Source organism: Notamacropus eugenii, chromosome 6 (genome assembly GCF_028372415.1).
Source record: "Notamacropus eugenii isolate mMacEug1 chromosome 6, mMacEug1.pri_v2, whole genome shotgun sequence".
NCBI classification, from domain to species: Eukaryota; Metazoa; Chordata; class Mammalia; order Diprotodontia; family Macropodidae; genus Notamacropus; species Notamacropus eugenii.
This window is the reverse complement of record NC_092877.1, coordinates 359,762,203-359,787,257: the sequence shown is the minus strand read 5'-3', so window position 1 is coordinate 359,787,257 and position 25,055 is coordinate 359,762,203. Positions and strand designations below refer to the sequence as shown.

The 25,055-nt window shown below is 33.8% G+C and overlaps 1 protein-coding gene across 1 annotated transcript in view; it reads right to left on the bottom strand.

The window, feature by feature from the left end:
* SI (sucrase-isomaltase) overlaps positions 1-25,055 on the bottom strand; it is a 106,823-nt gene that overhangs the window by 35,077 nt on the left and 46,691 nt on the right. The window contains exons 22-30 of the mRNA XM_072621530.1: positions 20,231-20,280; positions 16,630-16,800; positions 15,778-15,933; positions 13,563-13,769; positions 10,437-10,591; positions 5,802-5,970; positions 3,293-3,389; positions 3,073-3,185; positions 2,846-2,971 (exon numbers count right to left, since the gene is read on the bottom strand). Of these exons, the coding sequence (XP_072477631.1) occupies positions 2,846-2,971; positions 3,073-3,185; positions 3,293-3,389; positions 5,802-5,970; positions 10,437-10,591; positions 13,563-13,769; positions 15,778-15,933; positions 16,630-16,800; positions 20,231-20,280 (1,244 nt within the window). The remainder of the gene's footprint in view (positions 1-2,845; positions 2,972-3,072; positions 3,186-3,292; positions 3,390-5,801; positions 5,971-10,436; positions 10,592-13,562; positions 13,770-15,777; positions 15,934-16,629; positions 16,801-20,230; positions 20,281-25,055) is intronic.

Sequence of the window (25,055 nt, the reverse complement as noted above, 5' to 3'; positions counted from 1 at the left end):
CTTCACAACTTTTTAGATTAATAGTATAAATACAATTAATTATCCCCATTTTACAGATAAGTAAGCTTCATGAGACCCAGTGAAATTATTTCATATTTTAGTCGTGAGGGAAGAGCTTTGCAAAGTTTCTTTTTTTAACACAATCAATCAACAAATATTTATTAAGTACCTAATATATTCCTGGAAACGTGCTCAGTTCTTTTTTTTTTTTGAGTTTATGAAATAATACAAGCATTTCCATAACATAGTAGAATAAAAAAGAGATCATTGGACATGAAGTGGAAAATCTATTAGGTACAACTTGCTATTTTCCCTTCATATACATACATACATACATACATATATGTAAAGCTATCATACAATTTTCTTATTTTTTCTTTCTTCCCTTCTCTGCCCTATAGATGGCTATCATTAGATACATATGTGTATGTGTGTGTGTGTGTGTGTATGTAAAATCATTCTATACATACTTTTATTTATCAGTTCTTTCTCTGGATGCAGATAGCATCTTCCTTCATCCATCCTTTTTATTTAATTTGGGTATTTATAGTAGTCATAATTACTCAATCACTCAAAGTTCTTCTTAAAACAATATTGCTATTACTCTATACAATATTATCCTGATTCTGCTCATTTCTCTTTCCGTTATTCGATACAAGTCTATCCACAGTTTGTTTCTACTATCAATGAGCTCATCATTTTTCATAGCACAGCAGTCACTACCATGTATCACAACTTGTTCAGTCATTCCCCAATTGTCAGACATCCCTACAATTTTCAGACTTTTGCCACCATAAAGAGAGTTGCCATAAACATTTTAGAACATATTGTTTCTTTTTCTTTTTCTCTAATCATTTATGAAAATAGAGTTAGCAGTCATATTGCTGGGTCAAAGGGTAGAGGCAGTTTAATAACTCTTTCAGCAAGAGCCTTCAAGGGAGAACTGCTATTGTGATTGTGGTGTGATGAGATGAATCAAGTACTGAGTACTTAATATTGAGATATGAATTAGTAACTCTAGTTTCAAATCTTACCGATTACTGTGTGACCACAGACAAGTGACTAAGCCAGTCTAAGCCTCAGTTTTATCCTCTACAAAACAGATAATAACATTTTAAAGGCAGTATGATGTTGTGGTTACAATCTCAATCTTGGAGTTAGGAAGCCTTGGATTGTCTCACTTTTGACACATGTTGCTAAGTTATCTAACCTCCCACTTTTATTTTTCTGGCCATTAATACTGGCTTTCCCTTATGCTTAGAATGTTCTCCCTTCTCATAACTGCCTCTTGAATTCTGTGTGTCCTTCACATCCCAGCTAAAACTTTACTCTCTGAAGGAAATGTTTCTAATCTCTGTTAATACTAGTGTCTTTCCTTGATAGATTATTCCCTGATGTAAACATATATGTACATATATATATATGTATGTATAAAGCATGAGTGTACATAGCAGTTGTTGTTTGCATGTTGTCTTACCCTCGGGATGGCAAACTTGAGGCAAGCAGCATATTTTGCCTTGTTTTGTATCCTCAGCATTTAGTACAATGTCTGACACATAGTAGGCATTAATGCCTGTTGACTAACTGAGCAGTAATACATGCACTCTCTATGACTAGACATTGAAGATCAAGTATTCATCAATATGGCCAGAGAGAGTTTCTTCATTAGGAATTCTCTATACCAATGAAATTATAGATATGGTCTAGATGGAAAGATAGATACATAAATGTGCATGTATGTATACATGCATATGCACACACAATAACAGATATAAGTGTATTATTGCATGTACTTATACATGCATCTGTACATATATGTGTGTATATTAATCTATTTGCCTATGTGTGTGTGTGTGTATTTGTATAATCTATGGAATTTACCTTTGAGTAGGGATTCATGAGATTCAAATAAGATAGTTCATATATATGTTACTTTGCCAGTTAAAGTGATTTATAAATGCCTGGTAGATGATGCTAAAAGCTAATATTTATACTATACTTTAAGATGAACGTTCCATATATTATCTCTTTTGATTTTTCCAACAACCTTGTGATATAGGTGGTATTATTATTCCAGTTTTACAGATGAGGAAATTGAGGCTGAGGAAAGTTGAAGGCCTGGCTCAAGTATTACAAAGCTTGCCCAAGTATTGTGAAAAAAAAATTTCCAAAGGAAAATTTTAACTCAGGTGTCCCTGACTCCAAATCCACCACTCTATCCAGTACTTTATCTAATTTTCTCCATCACATAGTAAATTATTTAGTTCAAATTGTCCCACATTAAATCCCAATATCCTTTTCACAATATCATTTTCCCTCTCAATATTAGATTGTAAATTTTGTCCCTGTTAACCCTTCCATTTGATTGATGCTAAAAATGATATAGTTACTAATCATTGACTGATCTAGGCGTATCCAGACTTGCTCAAAGACTCACAGAGAATAACTAGAAGATGCAGGATTTGAACCCAGGATCTCTGACTCTTTTTAATTCATAAAACTATGCCATTAAGGGATATCAAAGAAATCATATACTAACTGAAAACTAGATTCAGTGAGCATGTGTAGAGCTCAGTACTAGAGAATACTGGAGAATATAGAAATTCCTGAGCTTAGTGAATATGTGATCTCATATGATAATGTGCTAGGGTTAATTTTTCTGTTTCACTCTAGAGGGACAAAATCACCATGCCAAAATTTGCAAATGACAGAACCCCCCTGCTCTAAAGCTTTGCTACTTACCTCCATGGAGCAAAAGAACAGGTGACAGAATGATCTCCTTTTGGATACAAAATTTCCAATGCCTTTAAATAACAAACTTGCCTTTGCTCATTGATAAACTTACATAAGGGATTGAGGCAGCCACCATCTGTTCATAGACTTCAACAATTTCAGAGGTGTTTTGGTATCCATAACGGCACAGCTGGAATCCTAAAGCCCAGTAAGCTGGCATAACTGGAGTGCCAATAAACTAAGCAAAAACAAAGAAAAGCATGGTTTTTGCACCACAGGCACCATAGCAAAAAAAAATGCTTTTTAGATAATTGAAGGAAGATATGAAACCAGTCCTACTTCATGATATTGCTTAGTTGCCACTTCAGGAGTTGGTCCCAAAAACATGTAAAAGTCCAAGATCCCACCAATCGTGCGGTAAGTCAGAGCAGGGGTGGGCTGGAATGTCACATCTGGAATGAAATTGCACATTCATCATTTCACAGATTGTCACTTTAATTGGAAATTTCAGGGAATCAAACCACTTTAGAAAAAAAAATCTACTTTTACATGTATTTACCCATTCCATTACTGTTGAGCAGAAGAACTCCATGAGCATTGCCTTCATTTTCCATAACCATGTAATAGGGATGGAAACCATAGGAATTAAGTTTATACTGAAAAACAAAATAGCATACGTAAATATTACTGAGAGAGTGTTGAGCGTTTCAAGGAGTTCTTGTGATGGAGGCTAAGAATTTGACTATGCAAATAGAGGATCAGTGAGCCTTATGGGTTAAATGTATACATTGTTCATATAATAATAATAGTTAGCAATTATATAGCACTCTAAGGTATGTAAACTACTTCACATGTTACCTCATATAATGCTCCCAAAAAACTCTGTGAAATAGGGACTGTTATTCTATACTCTACTCATTTTAATGAAAAACTAAGATGGAGAAAGTTTAAATGACTTTCCCAGGGTTACAAAACTAGTCAATGTCTGAGAGAGTATTTGAACTCAAGGACTTTCTGATTTAAAGTCCAACATTCTATCCAGTGGGCCACTGAACTGTGGATTTTAATACAAAGAAATAATTAAGTTTCCCTAAGAAAATCATTTTAAGGATGCATTGTTCATATTTTAAAACTGATTCTGCTTTAGAGCTCTCAAGTGGGAAAGAAAATTATTGAGTTCCATTCCAACCTTCAAATCTGATACTTCACTAATCTGAAAAAATCTGTAGGACAGATGAAGCATTTACTCTTTTAGAAAGAAAAAAAGAAAATATGAATCTGACATCTCAATAAGATAAAAGCTTCAAAATACAGGAATTCCCCAAGAAAGTGATTAGTGAATTAATGTCCCACCAAGTCATAATATCAATGATGGGTTTAGATATAGAGTTCTTAATCTTTTGAGTGTATGTCATAGACACCATAGACACCAGGAAAGCTATACAAGCTTTCTCAGAAGCGTTTTTTATGTATAAAATATATAGGATTTCAAAAGAAAGAAGGAAAAGTCATTACAATATCAAAAAAAAAATGCATAGGCCCTAGGTTAAGTACTCCTATTTAAATTATTTAATTTATTTAATTCTTTAATTAATTAAGTGATTGACTTAATTTAAAAATTAATTCAAGAAAACAAAGGTAGCCCAATGTAGCACTTAAATCTAAATTTGGACACTACATGTATGGAATCATGTATGTTGGACATTAGCATCATTAGCACAGATTACAGTCTATAATGAATGTAAAAAGCAAATTTTCTCTGATGACATAAGTGGCTAGATGAGCTGATAGCAAAATCACAGTTGTGTGTATTGTTGACAAAAAAACCTGTGTCTTCAAGATATTAACTTACTGGAGAAATTAGGGAATGTTTAGGGAGCAGATTTTAATTCCTGAATTCTGATTTGAGAACGGAATTTATAGATGAATCCTGAAAAACACAGTCTTTCCCTGAAATAATAAAAAAGTTTGGGACCCAAACTGTAGCTTTGATTCTCATATCTGAAGCCCATAACTACCAAATAAGTCCATAGGATCAAAGATTTTGTTCTGCAGGCAATTGGAGTTCAAAGGTTAAGTGACTTACCAAGGTCATTTAGGCAGTATTACAGATATGATTTGAACCCAGGTCTAAAGTGATTCTAAAACAGACCTGCACAACTTGACAGTAGGTAGGGGCCAAAATTAAAATAGACTGAACTATTTCAAACTGCAAATAGGTTAGACTAGAGACAGAATGATGATGGTTGGTTGCAGTGAGGCACATGACAAATGGAAAAGGGTACATAATGGTACCCCTACATTTTTGCAGGCTGCTGAAATCCTTTGGAGGCCAGTGTACCCTATGTTGTACAGGCTTGTTTGAAAGTGAGTGTCAAAATGAATCCTTTCTTATTTTATTTAAAACTGAATATCTTCTTTTCTCTTACTCAAATACATGAAACATAGGCCTAGATAATCCAGGTATTATTCAGAAGCTTCCCACTGATTCATGGTAAAGCCAGTGGGAAACCTGAATTATACAAAGTGGAAATACCCATACCCACTCATATCTGCATGTGTATATAGGTATAAGTCTTTGGAATCTGGAACCCAAAAAGGAAAAGCCACTGGGTTTTCCCAGATCCCTGGCATTCACCTGAGGTATCACCCATTCTAGTCAATAATCCTTTTAACTGTCCTTTCACTGAGGCTCTTCAGGCACTTAACTCCCTCCATTGTGTGTACCTGGACCACCATAGGCTACTTACTACTCTTTAATGGCATCTGGATCTCCCCACACTCTTTCTGTAAAAAATTTCAATCTTTGCCCCAGTTAAATTGCTCAGATTCTTAAAATCTGTCCAGCTTTTGCATATTTATGTGTATTAAAAATCCCTGCTCTGGGATTCTTGGGTATGATTGTTTTTTGATATAGTCTTCAAGTGAATTAGAAGAAAGTGATCATATTTGGTTGAGAAACAGTGACTGTTGTAAATGCACTACTTCCATTAAAGAAGTAGTTATAACTTATAGTGCCCTATTACCAGGCCCTCTGGAGGACTGGAAGGAAAAACCAAGTCACTTACACCTGGAGGCTGGTCTCTGGTGAACATTCCCCAAGTATGCCAATTCAGATCTCGCTTAAATGAAGTGTGTTCAACTTCCCCAAATCCATAGATGAATTCTGATGGCAGGCGAGTTGATATCTGAATGAACTGGTCATGGTAAGCAAATCCAGGCACCTGGGAATCCCAACTAAATGACAACAAAAATAAAATTCTTAGTATAAATATTCTTCATAATAAATTCGCCCCCTCCAAAATCCACCAAGCATAGTAATTTCAATTCAACATTATGATTACCATATTAATATTATTTTATATCAAAGGTACTTCAGATACTCATATAGTTAATTCTCCCTATACCCAATTATAGGGTAGGATCTTACATATATTTGTGCTGCGCTCTACAAAGGTAGAGACAAATTTAGAAGACAACTTCTCCAAACATCTGTGGGGAACATCTTTGGAAGATAATTTAATCTTTATGACATTGTCTGAAATAAAACTAGATTCAAATCAGAAATTATTCTTCTAATCTAATTACCTAGATCAGGTAAAGTGAGGATTAAATAACAAAGGATTCAAAGTACTTTTAAACATGAAATAGAATTAATATGGTGACTCAGGATATAAAATGAAAATAGATATTCTTAAAAAGAAAGTATTGCTTATTGGAAGTTTAATTATATCTTTACTAGAGACTTGCTTTGATAACTCATAGAATCATACATCTCTGAAGGGCCCTCATATACCATCCAGGTCAATTACACCTAAGGGAAATGAAGCCAAAGAAGTGGAGGGACTTTCCCAAGGTCACAAAGGCAGGAAACATTAGAGGCAGGAATTGAACCTAGGTGTTCTGACTTCAGAGACAATGCTCTTTCCGCCTTTGACAAAGATGGCTCTGTTCTTTAAAGCTTACCCATCCAACTATTCATCTATCCACCTGTCCATGCATCTGTCCATTCATCTCTCTGTCTAGCCTGCCAGCCAGTCACACTGGCTAAGAAATGAGTCATTTGAAGTCAGTCAACATGTGAAAATAGCAAAAGCTATCATAGCAGTTGCAAAGATGGAAAAGTTTTGAGTTCAGACCTCTAGGTTTATTTGAGAACCAGCTTATTAATTCTGGAGATGATGATCAACAAGTTGGCCAAATGTGACAGCGATTTTGATCATAGTAACTCTTGACCATCCCTTAAGTGGTCAATGCTCTAGATCATGATCTACATCAGTGAGGAATGAATCCATGCTGATGAGATTGGAAATCTTAGAAATCTTGGAATATGGTGCATTTAATATTAGTAAAAATGTTGTATAAGGCATTAAGATTTGCAAAGCACTTCACAGATGTTAACTAATGTGAGCCTCACAACAGCCCTGGGAGGTAGGTGCTATCATCATCTCTATTTTACAAATGAAGAAACTGAAGCAGACTAAATTAAAGGATTACATGACTAGTTCAGGATCAAACAACTAGTAAATGCTTGAGGCTAGATTTGAACTCAGGTCTTCTGATTCCAGATCCAGACTATTGTCCACTGTATCAGTATTACCGAATTCAAATAGAAATGGGAGACACAAATCCACACTTACAGATCCTTGAGGACTGCATATTGACTTAGTTTTAAAATGTGATGCTGGCCATATTTTACTATATTTATATTCTTCAATATTTCCCAATTATATTTTAATCTGGTTCAAGTCTGACCCAGAAGTATTGCAGGGCAAGTGTTGCAAACCTCTGCATTACCCTACCTAGTTCCAGTATTCTCAGTGCTCAGAACAATGTGGCACAGTAGATTGTGAGCCAGCCTTGGAGCCAGGAGGATCTGTGTTCAAATTATATCTTTTACACTCACTGGTTGAGTGACTTTGGGCAAGTCATCTTGCTTTTCAGTGGCTCAAGCAATTCTCTAACTACAGTTTATAGGTAAAAGGCAGCTAGATGGAGCAGTGGTTAGAGTGCTGGATCTGGAGTCAGGAAGACATGAATTAAAACCTGACCTCAGACACTTACCAGTTGTGTGACCCTGGGCAAACCACTTAACCCTGTTTACCTCAGTTTTCTCATCTGTAAAATGAGTTAGAGAAGGAAAAGGTAAACAATTCCAATATCTTTGCCAAGGAAATCCCAAATGGGGTCATGAAGAGTCAGGCAGGACTGAAACAACTGAACAAAACACAGAGATAATTTTCACATGAGGAATCCCCCATATCAAAGAAATCATAGTTCTACACCTCCTTCATCATCATTATAATTTTTTTAAGGCAACTATTTTTGGCCCATGTTCCCAGACCCCAAAGGAAAGAGAGATAAAAAGAAATGAGAGCCTACTGACTAGACCCTTATCAAAACGGTAGTACAATGCACATCTTTCTGAGAGGTTTGTTTTGTTTTCATGGAAATCTGTGTTTCTGGAGAAAATCAAAATGTGGATAACTTTGATCTTTCAGTCTATTGGTATAAAGATCCAATGATGAAACTAGTTTTGACCAAGATGAGGAAGCCATTAAAGTATTGACATTTTTCGCAACAAATTAAACATTTTCTGGCCTAGAAGTTTTGTAAAATGTTTTTTTGCAGAATGTTCTTTAAACTATAATTATGGCTTTGAAATAAACCACAGAAATTCTTTCCAATGTGATCCACAATATTAATAACACTTTATATGCATAATCGGTGAGTCTATTATAGCGAGGCTTTAACAGTACTCCAAAATTTATTATTTTCACCAGAAAATATTGTTCATTAACATCAGGAGCATATAATGTTATTCATTGTTCTTCTCATATCTCTTTCTACTTTTTTGCCCATGTTTCTCATTTCCCACTCTTGGCTCTTCATCCTTTTCTCCCTCTACTTGTTGCTCTTCCTTTTCTTTTTGTCTCTTCCTCTTCAAGTTCCTCTCAGTTCATGATCCTTCCGCTAATACCTTAAAGCATTTCAGTCTGACACATGAATCAGGGGAAAAAGGTGAAGCAAAAAGGAGGAGGCCAAGTAATTTTTTTTTCAAGATGAAAATGACAAAACATTTTGATTCATAGTGTCACAGAGAGAAGTGGCTAACATAACAAAGATAGCAAATTATAAATAACATCAAAACCTATGGATACATAATTTTTATTCACTTTGCCCACATGCTTTGCTTTTCATATATGAATGTCATAAAAAGTTAAATGTAACAGGTGTATTGAGTACAGAACATCCTTCTTATATAAAACTGAGAAGGAGTTGGACAAGGATTGAGCAAACAATTCCATCGGTACTTTTATGATGGTATTAATTAATGTCTTTTTGTTCTGTGCTATTGAACTGTCTCTTCTAACAGATCTGTATTTAGTTTGCCCAGTTCTGAGTCAAAATAATAATTTCAAAACTATTCAGAATCCATAGACATAATTTCCTTTGCATTTGTATTCATGAATTTTATGCTCTGCTGTTTTCTGCTGCTAAAACATAGTAGGGCTAGGTTTAAAATGCATAAATCATCCTTTAGGATGTGACTAAAAGCATTTGTTTTAAAAATACTTTATTATTTCCATTTTGTTATTATTACCATTATGAATCACATTATTAATAACACAATATATACATATATAAACATATATGTGCCTGTAAATATGTTTCAATATATGTATATACACACATACACTAATGGTAATGCTACTTTCTCCCTGGGCAAATAATCATTTTGTTTAGTGGAAAGACTATTGACTCTGCAATCAAAGGTCTTAATTTGAAGCCCGGCTTTGCCATCCTCTACCTGCATAACTTTAGGAAAGCTGCTTAACCTGAATGGCCTTCTGATTTCTCATTTTTTAAATAAGAGAGTTGGACAATATGACCTCTGAGATTTTTTTTTTCTGTTCTATACATATTATCCTCTGAAAAATAAGAATCCTTCAAATGTTTCTTGTTCTGACATAGGCATACAATTTTGCTCTCTGTTGTAGGCTTTGGTTATTCTTCATCACTGGCATTTAATCACTGTATATCAGCTCCAATTTCAACAGATCTATCAGCATCCTTAATCCGGGAGGTTTAAAATAATCTAAATTCTAATGGCTGATAGGTCCAGTAATAATCCCTCTGGATATGTGTCTAATCTTTTGGTTCTCAACTTGATTAGTAGGCAGAAGCTGACATTTTGCAAGGAAATCAATGTCACCAAAAATGTGAATGAAAATCTAAGCAACTGTATCAGAAGATTTCCTAAAATCTGTTCATAGTTCCCCCAAAAGAATGGGGCCTGCTAAAATAGAGCAGGCTATTATTCAATACAAGACTATGATTATAATAATGCCTGACATTTTATGTAGCACTTAAAAATTTACATAAATTATTTATTACACAACTATTTATATAATCTCATTTGAACTTCACTCACCCTGAAAAATAAGAAATATAAGTATATATTATACCCCCTTTATAGATGAGAAAAATGAAGCTTAGAGGAGTTCTTACTTACCCAAGACCATTTAGCCTAGTAAGTGACAGAAGTGAATTTGAATTCAAATCATTATTATTTCAAGGCAGGTACACCATTAACCATAGAATGCAGCTAATTTAGCTCATTGTGGTCTATGGAACTTCCTTTTTGCACTTACCAAAGGTATAATTTAAATGTCACTCACGTGAAATACCCAATCACTTACATGACTACTCCTGTGCTCCTTCGACGAATCTGGATCCCAAATGGTCTTTCTTTAATTTCAACATCATACATTCGTTCTTCATAAGTGCTTGTAGGACTAGTAGGAATGTTTAGCGGTACTGGGACTTCATATCTCTTGTTGTCAGCATCGTAAATCTATGTGTCAACAGAGACAGGCATGTAGCAGATTTATTTCTTTTTAAGTGTATCACCATTATTCCATTCCTCCACTATGAAATCATTTACACAATGACGAAAGGGAGGACAGAGGAACAGGTCTAAGAATCATTCTGTCTGATATCCATCCCCAATCTTTCTTTGCAAAATAGAGAAGAAAAAAATTGTTACATGTTATTTATTATATATGACAGACATGATTCTGTATCCACAGAGAGAGAATAATAGTACAAAAAAGTACAAGAAAGTTTCTATTTTGCATGTATGGGGGAAAAGGCTAAGTTACTAAACTGTCCATTTTTAAAAAAATAAAGTTTTTCTATTTTAATAAAATGTGGGGAGTCTCCCTGAAAGTAGCAGGGTTTAAGCTTATTAGGCAAAATGTTATTAAAAAACAAATTACCTATTGAATTATTAAGTAGTTTTACTTTAATGAATGGATAAAGCATTATTTGTGAGTTCTATGAAAATGAACCTTGATATTTTGTTTGTAATATCAACTGGTACCATCTATGACAACAGAATTGGCTCCACAAAACTAACCTTCAACCCAGACCCAATCTTAATTTGAGTATCCAAGTATCCAATGTGGTAGAATACTGATTAAGGGTTAATTATAATTCCATAGTAATTAATTGAAAAAAAACAACAGGTTTCTTAAATGGCCAAAGCAGGGTATTAATCCAAAGATATCCACCAGTAATTGATCTGAGTGATAATTGCTTGAAAAAAGCTTTCATACTCAGATACCTCATCCATAAAACCTGAAAATGATGAGAATAAAGACAATAGCTAACATTTACATAGTGTTATAAGATTTAGAAAGCTCCTTAAAAGTTACCCCTTGATGCTTACAAAAATCCTAACCTGCAAGATAAGTGTTGCTATTATCCCCATTTTACAGATGGGGACATGGAGACATAGAGGGGTTAAGTGATTTGCCCAAGGTCACACAGCTAATAAGTGTCTGAAGCAGAATTTGGGCTCAGGTCTTTCTATTTCCAAGTAATAACAACAACAATAATAATAGTCAACATATGCATATAAATATATCTGTATGTCTGTATATCACACCTATGTTCCAGGGTCTATGTTAACTGCTTTACAAATATTATCTCATGTGATCTTCACAACAACCCTGGGAGGTAAGTGCTATTATTTTTCCCATTTTACAGATGAGGAAACTAAGCAAACAGAAATAAGTTATTTGCCCAGGATCAGAGATCTAGTAAATGTCAAAACCAGATCTGAACTCAGGTCATCCACATTCCAGACCCAGGACTCTGAACTAAAAAGTCATTGTACCTAAAGAAAAGCAAAGAGGGAAAAACATCTTCTTGATGGACCCAAGAACACTTGCAGTGTGGTTGCTCATTGGCATAATGATACTACAGAAATCTTTCATGGAAATATACAATTTTAGAGAAGGAAACCACTTGAGGTTTTGCCAAATTCAATCCATTCAATTCATAAATGAGGCTGTTGAGTCCCAGGAAGGTCATGGAGTCATTGTGTATATTGTTTCCTTGGGTCAGCTTAATTTAGTTCACATCAATTCATCTCTTCTCTCTACACTTTCCGGAGTGGTTCTACTAAGTCACAACTCCATTAATAATGCATTAATGTGCCTATCTTTCCATATCTTCGCCAATGTTGAGCGTTCCCTTTTTTTGTCATCTTTGTCATTTTTCTAGGTATGAGGAAAAAACCTCAGGTTGGTTTTGATTTGCATTTCTCCTATATTAGTGATTTGGTACATTCTTTCATATGATTATTAGTGGCTTGAAATTCTTCTTTTGAGAATTCTTTGTTCATATTTTTTCACTATTTATTTTTTGGGGAATGACTTGAATATGTCTGTTACTTGTCTATCAAAGATTTCAAACTCACCATCTAGCAACTTTGGTCAGAAAACTTCCTCAGTATGACCAGAACTGAATTAAAATATAATTGGCAAATTCTTAATGAAAGTAATAAAATGCAATTTAACACAGATAATGTTAATTTACTCCTAAGTCAACATGCTGCCACAGGGTCTACTTCTATTTGAATTTAACTTCACCAGTCTAAATAACTTGAATACCAAATCTTTATCCAAGAAATTTAATACATTTTTTTTTACCATTTTACTACTTTCTTTCTTATCCTAGACATATTAATACTGTTTGTGTAAAAGCTTTTCAATTTCATGTCATTATAATTATGTATTTTAACTTTAGCAATTACCTATATTTCTTATTTTGTTAAGAATGTATCTTTGACGTACGGTTGTGTTTGTTATATGATTTATTTCTCTTCTACTGTTTCTAGAATCTTTGATATTCAGGTCAAATATTAATTTTAAAATTAGTGTGGAATATGATATAATATGTTGGTATAAGTCCAGTTTCTGTCAGGTTGCATTCTAGGTTTTCAAGCAATTTTGTCAAATGGATAAAAGTAGATCACTAATTACATTTTTCTCAAAGTGAAATGGATGCCTTTGTGAGGCAGGAGGTTCTTTTTCTTTTGAGGGCCTTGATCAGAAAAAGAATGCCCATTTCAATGGAACTGGATGTCCACTGAGTTCTCTTCCAACTTTGAGATGCTGTGATTCTGAGTAATACCTGTTGATTGTATTATTTAATTGTGCATAATCAAGAGGAATTTGGCCAAAATTATAAACCACATTTATTGAGTACCTAATTTGGTATTAATTAAATTAAAAAGAATGTATATACAAAGAAAAAAATTAGAAGTCTTTAAGAGCTAATCAAAACAAGCAAAAATGTAGAACTAGCATAGGAAAAAAATGTCCATGTTGGTTTCTTAGGTGGATCAACTTGTTCTTTTTTTTTGTTTTGTTCTGTTTTTTTAATACAGATAACTGAAAAGACTTGATAAGTTAAAATCACTTAATAGGAAATGGGGAGAGGAGGATTCATAGTATTCACATTTATATAGATCATACCTTAAACTGAAGCATTTCATTTTTGTGATATTTCACCTCCAGTCGAAGATGAGAAATAGGATTAGGATATGGTGATAAGCGTGCTTTACTGGAGATCAATTGGAGATCAGCTGTGATCCCTGATGGAGTATATGTTATTGAACTGACGTCATAAGAACCATCATCACTAGGATAATAGCATCGAGGTGCTGAGCTTCCTTCAGTATTCTGAAAAATAATAAAATGTCATAAAATTAGATCAGATGAGATTTAACAAAAAATACCATAGGTATGTCAATTCACTTAATTAGACACTTAATTCTTAAGTTCACAATTATCCAAGCTTTAATACTTACTGATCACAAACCTGGACATGGGTTTGAGTTATAGTGTATATTTTCTTAGGTCTAGAGCATGAAGAGGTTTTTTTAGAGATCACCATGTCTATTCTCTTTGTCTTAAAGTAGATGAAACTGAGAACTAAGGAAGTTAACTGGCTGATACTAGGTTATACCATAGTAAACATCAAAGGTAAGAATTGAACCTTTCTTTGCTGACTCGTCAATGTAATTTCCACTCTGCCAAGCAACTTACCATAAACATTTCCTAACCTGCAGGTATAGATACTGTTTGTAAGACTGAATGTAAATCCTAAATTCTAATTAATATGCTGACTGCCATAATACAATGTTGATGCGTATTGATACTGCAATTCATTAAAATCATGGCTCTTCCACTTACTATCTATGGGATATTAAGAAATGTCTCAGCTTCTTCATATGTAAAAAAGAGCATTGGACAGTGTAATTACTAAAATTCCTGCTGACTCTCAACCCATGATCCCTGTGCTGAAAAATCCTTTAGTGTTTTCCACAATAACTATTATTTAGCCATATTTCCTATATCTTCTCCAGGTGAAATTTTTATCCATTTATTTGTATGCTTGCTTGCTTGTCTATTTATTTACTTATTCATTCATTCATTCATTCATTCATTCATTCATTCATCCATCCATCCATTTAATTTTTTGCTTATGTATAAATCTGAAAAGGCCTTATCCTAAAATGCCAAGGTTTCCCATTGTATCCTGGGTCTCCAGTCATGCTGATGAATATTTGGTCACTGGATGCACATGGCTCTGGAGGAGAAGTGAGGCTGGTGACCTGCACAGCCCTCTCTCACTCAAAACAAAGTCAAGTGCAAGTCATGTCATTATTTCTCTGATGCCATAGTCCTCTTTGAAAACAAAGGGTGAACACAAGGCTAAAATATTGCCTTTGGAAGGTAATAAAGTGTAATGGAAAGAAAATTAGAGGAAGTCAGCAGAGATCTCATTTTGACTCCTTACATAATGACTACATGATCCTGGTCAAGTCGCTGAATGTCTTGATGTCTCAATTTCCTTCACTTTAGAATGAAGGAATATGTTAATGCACTATTTAAATGTAGGTAATTAAATGTCTGTATGAATTTTTACCTTACTTGATTTGACCTATATTCTTGTCTGTCTTCTTTAGATCCCAGCTCTGTCTTTCAGCATGTTAGTTATTTCTCCAAGTTTTTAGCAATCAGAAAATGTAATAAATTCTATGTATTAGATACGTTCATGAAAATTTGCTAGACTATTAACAAGGAACTTTGTACAACTGAGTGAATTAGTCACACTCTTTCATATACAAGCCTATGAGTAAACCATTATTATTGATCCAGTCCATCCCACCCAACCTCCTTTTAATACATAAGAAAACTCCCAGTTTAACCTAGAATAGGTAAGTGACTAGTTCAAGGTTGTATAATTAAATTTTTCAGAGGTAGGATTTAAACCCAGAACCTCTGTTTCCAAAATCATAGCTCTTTCTATGCCACTTCTGTGTTGTTGAAAGTATCCTATACTTTCCAAATTTCCTATCCTGGGAGAAAGTAGAGTCCTTAGTACATGAGATGAGTCCTGGGGTTTGCTAAACAATACCTCTCAAATCATAATTATGATCAAACACATTTGCCCTCAAATCAGTACCAAATTTCAAATCCCAAATTCCTAGGTGCCTTCTTAGATGAACGTTGTCATATTTTATAGTCTCTATTTAATATTATTTCAGTTAAAGGATTTTTTAAATAGCCACTATGTTCCAGTCACTGTGTTTGGTTGTAGTCATAAACAAATTAAAATTTGTAGACTGCTTTAAAATCTCAATGTTGAAGTTACCACATAAAACACAAAACAAAGCATTATTACCGAGTTCCACAAACAGCCCCGGTTTTGGCAATTAATCTGACTTTCACCATCAGCATCTGGATAGCAACCAAATCTTTCCTTTATAGGGAAGGATGAACTCCATTTCACTCTGTAAGATTGGCCTAGGATTAGCTGGAGTCCTGTAATTTGAAGAACCTTTGAAAGCAAAAAGAAGATTATTAGTATTTGCACCCGATCACTTAGAACCTCTTTAATCTAAATCTGTTACTTTCTTTCCTTCCCTGTTTTTTGATCATTTAAGTATCTTTCCTCTATCTTTCTGAAATTTCTGTCATCCTGTCTTTTAGATGTATATATGTATATATGTGTATGTGTGTGTGTATACGTAATATTGACTTGCTATCTTTGTTATCAAGCAAAACAAGGTCCTATTTTAAAAGTGTGTTTTTTTACAAGAAGAAATCCCGAGGTTTAACAAGTAATAATTAGGAGGAATGATGTACCAAGTTGTACATGTGGTTCAGAGATCTATCTTACTGTGACCAGTAGGCCAGGAATGGTAATCAGTGAAGGAAAAGGAAAAATTCCATCTGTCCCATGTAGAAAGAAACCAAAAAAGGAGAGGAAGGGTCACATCAGGAGAATGGGCCTAGTCTGGAGAAACTAATTCACATTGTACATGTAAAAGATGGATACTTTAGCCAGGGAGTTCAACATGTTACAACCAAATTTTAAATATTTAGTCAATAATAATTCAACAAAATAAAATTGTGTGGTCCAATGAGTGAAACATTTTTAAAAGCTATTCAGAATTTGTGAGTGATGACATTGAACCAGAAGCTCTTATCCTATAGTAGATGAAAAATATACTTGTCCTAATATCACATTTACCTTGTTTGAAGGATCATGACTCCATCTGTGGTTAGATGGGAGCTCATTGTCATTTGGATCAGTCACTGTGATGCTTGCAGCATTGTACTCAAATCCAAGAATTTTAATGTCTTCAAAAGCTAAGGAATTCAATGAGGAGGATGGATGCACAAGAACAATATCTAATATGTCCTAAAAGAAAAAAAATCATTGGTGAAATACCAATTATATCTGAAGTTTTTATAGATGTTTAAGGTTAAAAATTAATCAATGAACATTCATATTAAGTTCCTGCAATGTTCCAGAAATTGTGATAGGAGCTGGGGATATAAATTATATATATACACACATATATATGTATATATACACATACATATGTATATATATGTAAAATTTATGATAGGTTATATAATTTGTTACATCTTACATAATGTATTATATATTATATAAGTTGTATCTTATATAATGCATTATATATTATGTAATGTATTGTATATTTTACATTATGTATGTTTTATATGTTTTATAATTACATATGTCTATATATGTGTTTATGTGTGTGTCAAGAAGCTTATATACCAATGAAGGAGACAAATACATTTATGAATGCAAATAAATGCAAAGAAAAGAAATAAAAGCAATCCCAAAGTCATTAAAGGCAAGAAAGTTTTGGTGCTAACGGAGAATCAGGAAAGATTTCATGTAGAAGGTGGTTCCTGAGTGTATCTCTGCACTTTCAAAATTGGCTATTTCTGATACCTGTGATTTACTCCCTCCTTACTTCCACCTCATACAGTCTCTCTCTTATTTGTTTTTCAATTACCAACCTTCTACTTTTTCTCCTCCTACCTCTCCCTACCAGTGGGGAAAAAAAAAAACGAAACCCTTGTAACAAATATACGTAATTAAGCTAAACATTCCCATCTTGGTCATGTCTAAAAGTATGTGTCATTCGGCACATATAATGTGACACATCTCTGTCAGGAAGCAGGTAGCATTTTTCATAATTAATTCCTGAAATCTTTAAGCTTTTTTTCAATATAATTATTTTTGCAGTGTTGTTGTTATTATAAAAACTACTTTCCTGGTTCTGCTTACTTCAGTCTGCATCAATTTATAAAAGTCTCAGATTTCTCTGAAACTCTCATTTACCTCATTTGTTGCAGCATAATAACATTCTTTTTATCCATATATCATAAATCATCCAACATTCCCAATTGATGGGAACAGTCTTAATTTACAGTTCTTTACCATTAAGAGCTGTTATAAACAATATGCATATGTACATATACATATAGGTTTATATATACATATATAGGTATATATGTGCATATACAGATACATATATATATATTTGTGTGTGTAAATATGTATATTCATATACATATATCACCCTACTGTCTTTCTTTGATACATTGAGGTATAAGTCTACTAGTTGTATTACTGGTTTGAAGGATGTAGGCTAATAATTTGTTGTGCAGACTTCAAATTACTTTCCAAAATGACAGCTACACTTCAGGATTCCAAAAATAGTGCATCAATGTGTCTGTTTCCTAAAAACCTTCCAACATTTGTCATTTTTATCTTTTTTAATCAAATTTGCTAACCATACGAGTATACTATAGAACCAGAGAATCACTTTCACTTTTATTTTTTTGATTGTTAGTGATTTAAAGTATTTTCTCATATGACTGCAAATATCCTCTTCCTTTGAGATTTGTTATTCATGTCTTTTGACTATTATCAAGTAAGTAACCCCTCTTTCATTATTTAAAGGAAACTACTTTATCCTGTGTATGAAGCCTTCCATTTCATTAGCCTAACTGCTAATTCATTCTCAAATTACCTTACATTTAACTCCATTGTATTTATTTGTATTTATTCACTTTCAATTAAGTTATATATACTTAAATGTGTATTTTTTGTGTCTCCCATCAAAATTTAAGTCAGTTATGAATAAGGATTTTTTTATTATTTGTAATCCCAGAACATAGCTAAATCTCTTAATAAATGCATGTCGATTAATTGAAAGAAGAGAGGGATTCCTTTAGGTCAAGGAGGGAGTGGATTTTAGTCACAGGGATGACCCATGTAAAACCACAGAGAAGGGAAACGGAGCATTGAGCATGAAGAACAGAGAGAGGGGCAGGTTGTCCACATTACAGAATGAATGGATGAGAAATGGGAAGAGGAGAGATTAACAAAGTTGAAAGCTCTATTGAGAAGTTTATGGTTGATCTAGAGACAACAGGGTGCTACTGATGTTTTTTGACTAAGGAAGTGGAACAATAATATTTATGCCAAAGCAAAATGATTGACAGTATATAGGTGTATTGTATATACATAAAGTGTCATATGTGTGTGAACACATACATACATATTATATATATAAAGTGTATTGGTGAGAGACTTGAGACAGTGATTCTGTGGATCATTGGAACTCATTGATAACAGAGATTCTATGGAGGTAGAAATGATACGATTTGTCAACTGATTACATGTGTGCTGATACAAAGTTGGGAGTTCAAGGAATCAGTCATTGGAGAAAGGAATAAAATACAGAAACTGAGCATTTGGAAGAGTGCTGATAAAGACAATGTTTTCTTTTGAATGTTTAGTCTGAGATGTTGATATGACATCAAATTTGAAATGTCCAATTGCCAGTTGGTTTTGTGGACCTGAGAAGCAGTCATGACAAACATCATAATCCTCCCTTTATAGCTGTGGAAACTGAGTTTGTGATTTGCCTCTAGTCATACTGCTACTAAATGTTTAATATGAAACCAAGTTTCTTCTCATTCCACCATATCATGCTACCTCTACACATACTTGATTGCCAGGCCTAGAGGCCTGAGGGCTACCCGAGTCTTACCTTACCTATCGTAGGTCTTCGGCTGGCCAAACTGGATAAACGTATGAGAGAAGAGACTTTCCGGAGTCGAACAAGGGTTAGGCTTTATTCAGGGTCTTGGTTACATGTGCAGGGGGAACTCTTCCTTAGGAGAGAGAGAGAAATCTCCCAAGGAGGCAAAGATCTTACAGTAAGAGAATGAAAGCAGAAGTGGAAGTGGGGAGAGAGGGGGGAGGGAAGAGCGAAGAGAGGAAAAGGGGCCTTCTGTCCTGAAAGGGCCCCTCAGCGCTAAGAGCGCCTTCAGGCTTTCCTGACCCTACTTAAGCTCTCTGGCTGCATAGTTTGCACCTGAATACCGTGCCTGTTAGATAACAATAGGTTTGCCCAGATCTGGGCCAATCTCGAGGGCGGGGATGCTCTCTCCCATCACGTTTCCCACGGGAAGAGGCAGAAATGCACGAGATAGCTCGGTCTCACACCTCAGTTCCCTGCTGTTCCTTGGGGAGCCTCATGAGAACTCTAAGGTTTAGAAGCTCTCACCTTACCCGCCCGAGACTGTCCACATGGAACTGAGCTTACACCCCCAACACTTGATTATGCCATTAGTCAAAATAGGGATTTTCCTAGACCCTTAGTTTATTGCGCATAAGTAAAGATTAAAAGATATTCATACAATAATTCAAAATAACACAAATAACTCAGAACTCTAAGCACTATGCTTAATGGAGGAAAGAAAATGGCAATCACGATGTTTCCAAGGAACATACTTACAGAAGCAACTGAAAAATTATAGAAGATGTAGTTTCCTTTTTCTATTGAATCTGAAATTGATTGTAAAAATAGCATAGTTATTCTTGACCAAATCAGAATCCCATAAAACATCCTGCTAATTATAGATTATTTGATTACTAATAACTATCAAATATATAGAGAAAATTTAAATGAGCTCTTATATGGAAGTATTGCTATAAGGGAAGGATAATTTTATTCATGTTAAATTAAGTTTTTCATTGATTCTAATCTATATCTATATATCCATATCTATACATATAGGTATAGATATAGATATAGATATAAGCTAGGTGGTCCAGTGGATAGAGACTGAGTCCTGGAGTCAGGAATACATGAGTTCAAATCCAACCTCGAACAAGTACTAGCTGTGCTACCCTGGGCAAATCACTTAATCCTGTTTGCATCAGTTTCCTCATCTTTAGAATGAACTAGAGTAGGAAAGAGCAAACCACCCCATTATCTTTGACTAGAAAACATCAAATGGGATCCCAAATCGTCAAACTCAGCTGAACAACAAGAGCAAAATACGTACAATAAAGTGTCTTGTTTTCCCTTTTGAACTTATTCAATAGATTTAAATGTATTGGTCCAACACTATCTTTTCGAAAGTGTTGGCAGAAACACCAATGTTTTATATATAGATATAGATACACACACACACACATACACATATATAGTGCATATGCATACATATACATGCACACATATATACATACACATATACATACCCATTCCAACCTATCTAGAAGAGCATTCCTATTACACTGCTCATTTTACTTGAGGAAGTTGTGTTGCCCACTAGAGGGGTTTGGTGTTTCTTTTTTCGTTTGTTTGCTTGTATTTTTTTTTGGGGGGGGGGTGTATTTATTGATTAGTAGTTTTAAAAAAAATTGCAATGGGAAGGTGAACAAAAGAGCATATATAAACATTTCTAGTCCTTTCAGTTTTGTAAAGTGCTTTTCATACAATAAGAAATAGGAAATGTCAATGAGGAAAATGACACCTTCTTATATTTGACAAGTTTCAAAACATTTAAGCAGAAGCTTCAACATAAGAACGGGAGCAAAAAAGCACAAAATTTACCTGGAACAACTGGTATAGGATAAATCACAGATTCTATATATTCTCGCCAGGCACATAGCAGAGGATAATCAAAGAAGAGATGTAGATCTATATATTTTATTATTGTTCACACAATTTTCAGTCATGTCTGACTCTTTGTGACCCCTTTTGGGATTTTCTTGGCAGAAATATTGGAGTGGTTTGTAGTTTCCTTCTGCAGCTTGTTTTAAGGATGAGGAAACTGAGACAAATGGGGATAAGTGACTTGCCCAAGGTCACACAGCTTTTCTAAGTGCCTGAGACCAGATTTGAATTCAGGAAGAGTTTTCCTGACTAAGGCTGGTGTTCCATCCACTGTGCTGTCCTCTTCACCACTTAGCTGCCCATATCTATTTGTTCTATTTCTTTAAATTCAGTCAAAGTGGATGCAGTATTGATTAAGCAGTCAACAAACAAGCACTTATGAAGTGCCAACTATACCCTTAGTACAATGCTAGGCACTGGAGACACACTATTGTTAAATAATGAAACAATAGCTGTTCTCAAGGAGCTCATATTCTTAGATTCAATTGGCAATGGAGTGGGGAGAGTATATTAAAGGTAACATTTTTTCTTTTCTAAAAGACTGAATAATGGCTGACCAAAAGCGCCATTTCCATCTTCAAGTTATTCTCTTGTGGAAAATGCATCTGTAATTCACTATGTTAATGGATTTTGTCACATTTCAAGTAAGTGATACTGATTGAATTTATTCCTTAAATAGCATAAGCACACTAAAATCCAGGAGTCAAATGCTTAATTCCTCTGTTTCTTTTTTTATTATTTATAATAAAATCTGATGAAACTTATATTTGTTTCTCAATTATTTCTATTTAGTACATAGGAGACATTCTCCTTTAGACTGTTTCCTGGATTTAGTTTAAGGTCTTTTTAAAAATTATTTTTGCAATTTGATATTTTATTCTTTTATTCAACAAAGGTAAATCAAAAAAGTCATAAAGCACAGAACAAAGCATACACAATATATACCCACATATGTGTGTCTCCAAATAATAAAGAAAAAAACCACTACTAATATATAGTGCTTTCAAATGCAGCCAAAAGCTGCTTGAGATTAAATAACAGTGTGATGTGATGCAAATTAAAGTTAATGCAATAGATCTACATGTGGTGGGACAAAAGACTTTGTGACCAATGCAAGTTTGGGTTACTGGATTCCATACTATAAAATTTATACAAATTTAACATTACATTAATTTTATCTGATAAGAAATTAAGGATTTGATTATAAGCAACAAGATTTTATTAATTCTAATTTAGAAAAAATAAAACCAAATTTTTAAAATTGATTTGTTTCTCCATTTTATGCCATTAAATATTTGGTTATTATAGATTTTGCAGTTGTGGTATTATAACAAAATAAAGTTAAATCATTACATTTCTAATTGTAATTTTGTTTCATTTTGACAGGCAATAGCTTTATTTTCTTTTAGAAACAGATTGAAATATAATAGAAGACATATGCTACATAGAATCTAATTCTGAAGATATCATTATTAAAAATTTTAAATCTCTAAAAGGCAATTATCACATCTCTACATTTAACTAAAGCTAGTCTACAAAAGACAAATAATTGAATATAATATTTAAAATTTAGAATAGCAGGATGAATTTATATTCCACTTATGTTTGAACACTCTTTCAGCTCCAAATGAGTCTATGCTTGAATATTCTTGATTCTGATGAGTTAATCCATCAACATCTGTGTCATGTGCTGCTTATATGCAAAGTTGCAGAATCAAGTTTAAGACTGGGGGAGAATACTAAGGTAAAAGATCTCATTGAGAAAATCTCACAATCATATCAGTAACCTTAACCTTTTCAGTGTCATAAAATTGTATCTCTCTCACATCAATATTTTCTTGACAATACCAATGAATCTTGAGACCTCATGGTCTTGAAAGAATCAATGTTACTAGTAATCCAAAGGAACATGGCACTTGGATATTTAGAATGAATACTGAATTTAGTGTCAAATGAAGAAGGTTTAAATCTTCCCATACTATTTACCAGTTCTACAATTTAGCAGGTCATTTTGGCCTCAGTTACCTCATGGGTAAAATGCGTTAGTCCAACTAGATATTCTCTGGGTACCCTTCCATCTTTAAATCTATGAACCCATGACTTTGTGAATGTTTTTCCACCAAACAAAAACTCTGGGGTCAGGAAAAGATCCCACTTTATCTTTCGCAATACCAATTTATCGTATTCCCTAAATGTTTGAGTATTTCATGGTTTTCTTATAAAACTGACAGGTAGACAAAGTAGGCAAATGCAACAATTAACCCTGTAAAATAAACTTTTTCTGAATATCTCAGAAATGTAAGGAGATGCCAGTCATACACTTTACATTTTTGTGATGTCATGGCCTGGCTCATGCTGCATATCTTGAAAGAGTCCTTTCAAGAACAACCTGCTGCTCAATGATGATTCTTTCTGCTTAGAATTCTTAATGTCCAGAATCAAACTTGCCTGAAAATCTAACTGCTATTATTACTTCAATTAGTTCTTTTTCTTTCCTTTATTTCTTCTTCCTTTTCTTTATGTACCTGGCAGGAAGAGTTTAAAAGTGTATCATTGATTCTTTCCAGTAACCTTTTCTTAGAATTTATTAATTTTTAAAATTTTGCCTTAAATAATTGTTGCAAAAACTCACAAGCCACACAACAGTAAGAATAAAAGTTCATTGCTCTTTAAATTCATATTATTTAAGCAAATACTTAGGAGTACAATAAAGATCTTGGGGAAATAGAAATACCTGAAGTGCATTTTTGCAGAAGTCATAAATCGTTTATTATCTCTATGTTTAAATATCCAGCCTTCCTTGCCTTTGTATAACACTCACATTCCCATGTCATAATGATGATGTTTAGTTTCATATTAACAAGGTATTGATGGCATTTGGAAAAGGAATGTTCCTCCTGATCAGTAGGAGAAGTATTCCTTTTGCTATGCCTACCCAACAAAGATTTTTGAGTTTAAATTTTTTAAACATGGTAAGCACAACTCCTGGATCTTAGTTCATTCAGTATCATAATGACTTCTCAGCAATGCAAATTCCTTTCATGTCAGTAACTCAATAGGAGCTAATTATATGGTTTATCTTTATGAACAATATCAAGTCCTCTCACAGAAATTAGAATATATTTGGGTAAAATTTCTGTTGAAGAATTTCACTACAGACTTTTCCTTTCTCTAGCATCTATATGAATCTGATCCTATCCTCTTTCTTAGATTATTCCTATCGTTTTTTGTCCATCATTTTTTAAGTTTAAATAGAAATAATATCACAGTGACCCATTCTCACATTGCTGAAGTTATTTAGAAACTAATTAGTTAACAACTTTTGAAAATTTAAGTGAATATGATCTGGGGTCAAAGGAAAGTGTGATGGATCAGTATTAGATATATACTGGCATCCATTTAAAGGAGTTAAAATGACTTTATTCTTGAGATTCCAAAACTAAAAATTAAAATTAAAAAATCCTTTAAAAGCATTCATAGCTTCACAAATATAAAGTTAGAAGAAATCTAAGTAGTCATCTAATAGCCTCCCTCATTTTACAGTTGATGAAATTGAAAGTCCAAGAGTTTCAGTGACTTGCTTAAGGTTCTACAGCTAGTTAAGTGGCAGTCTAATGGTCAGAACCTCTCCTACATAAATACAAATCCAATGCTCTTT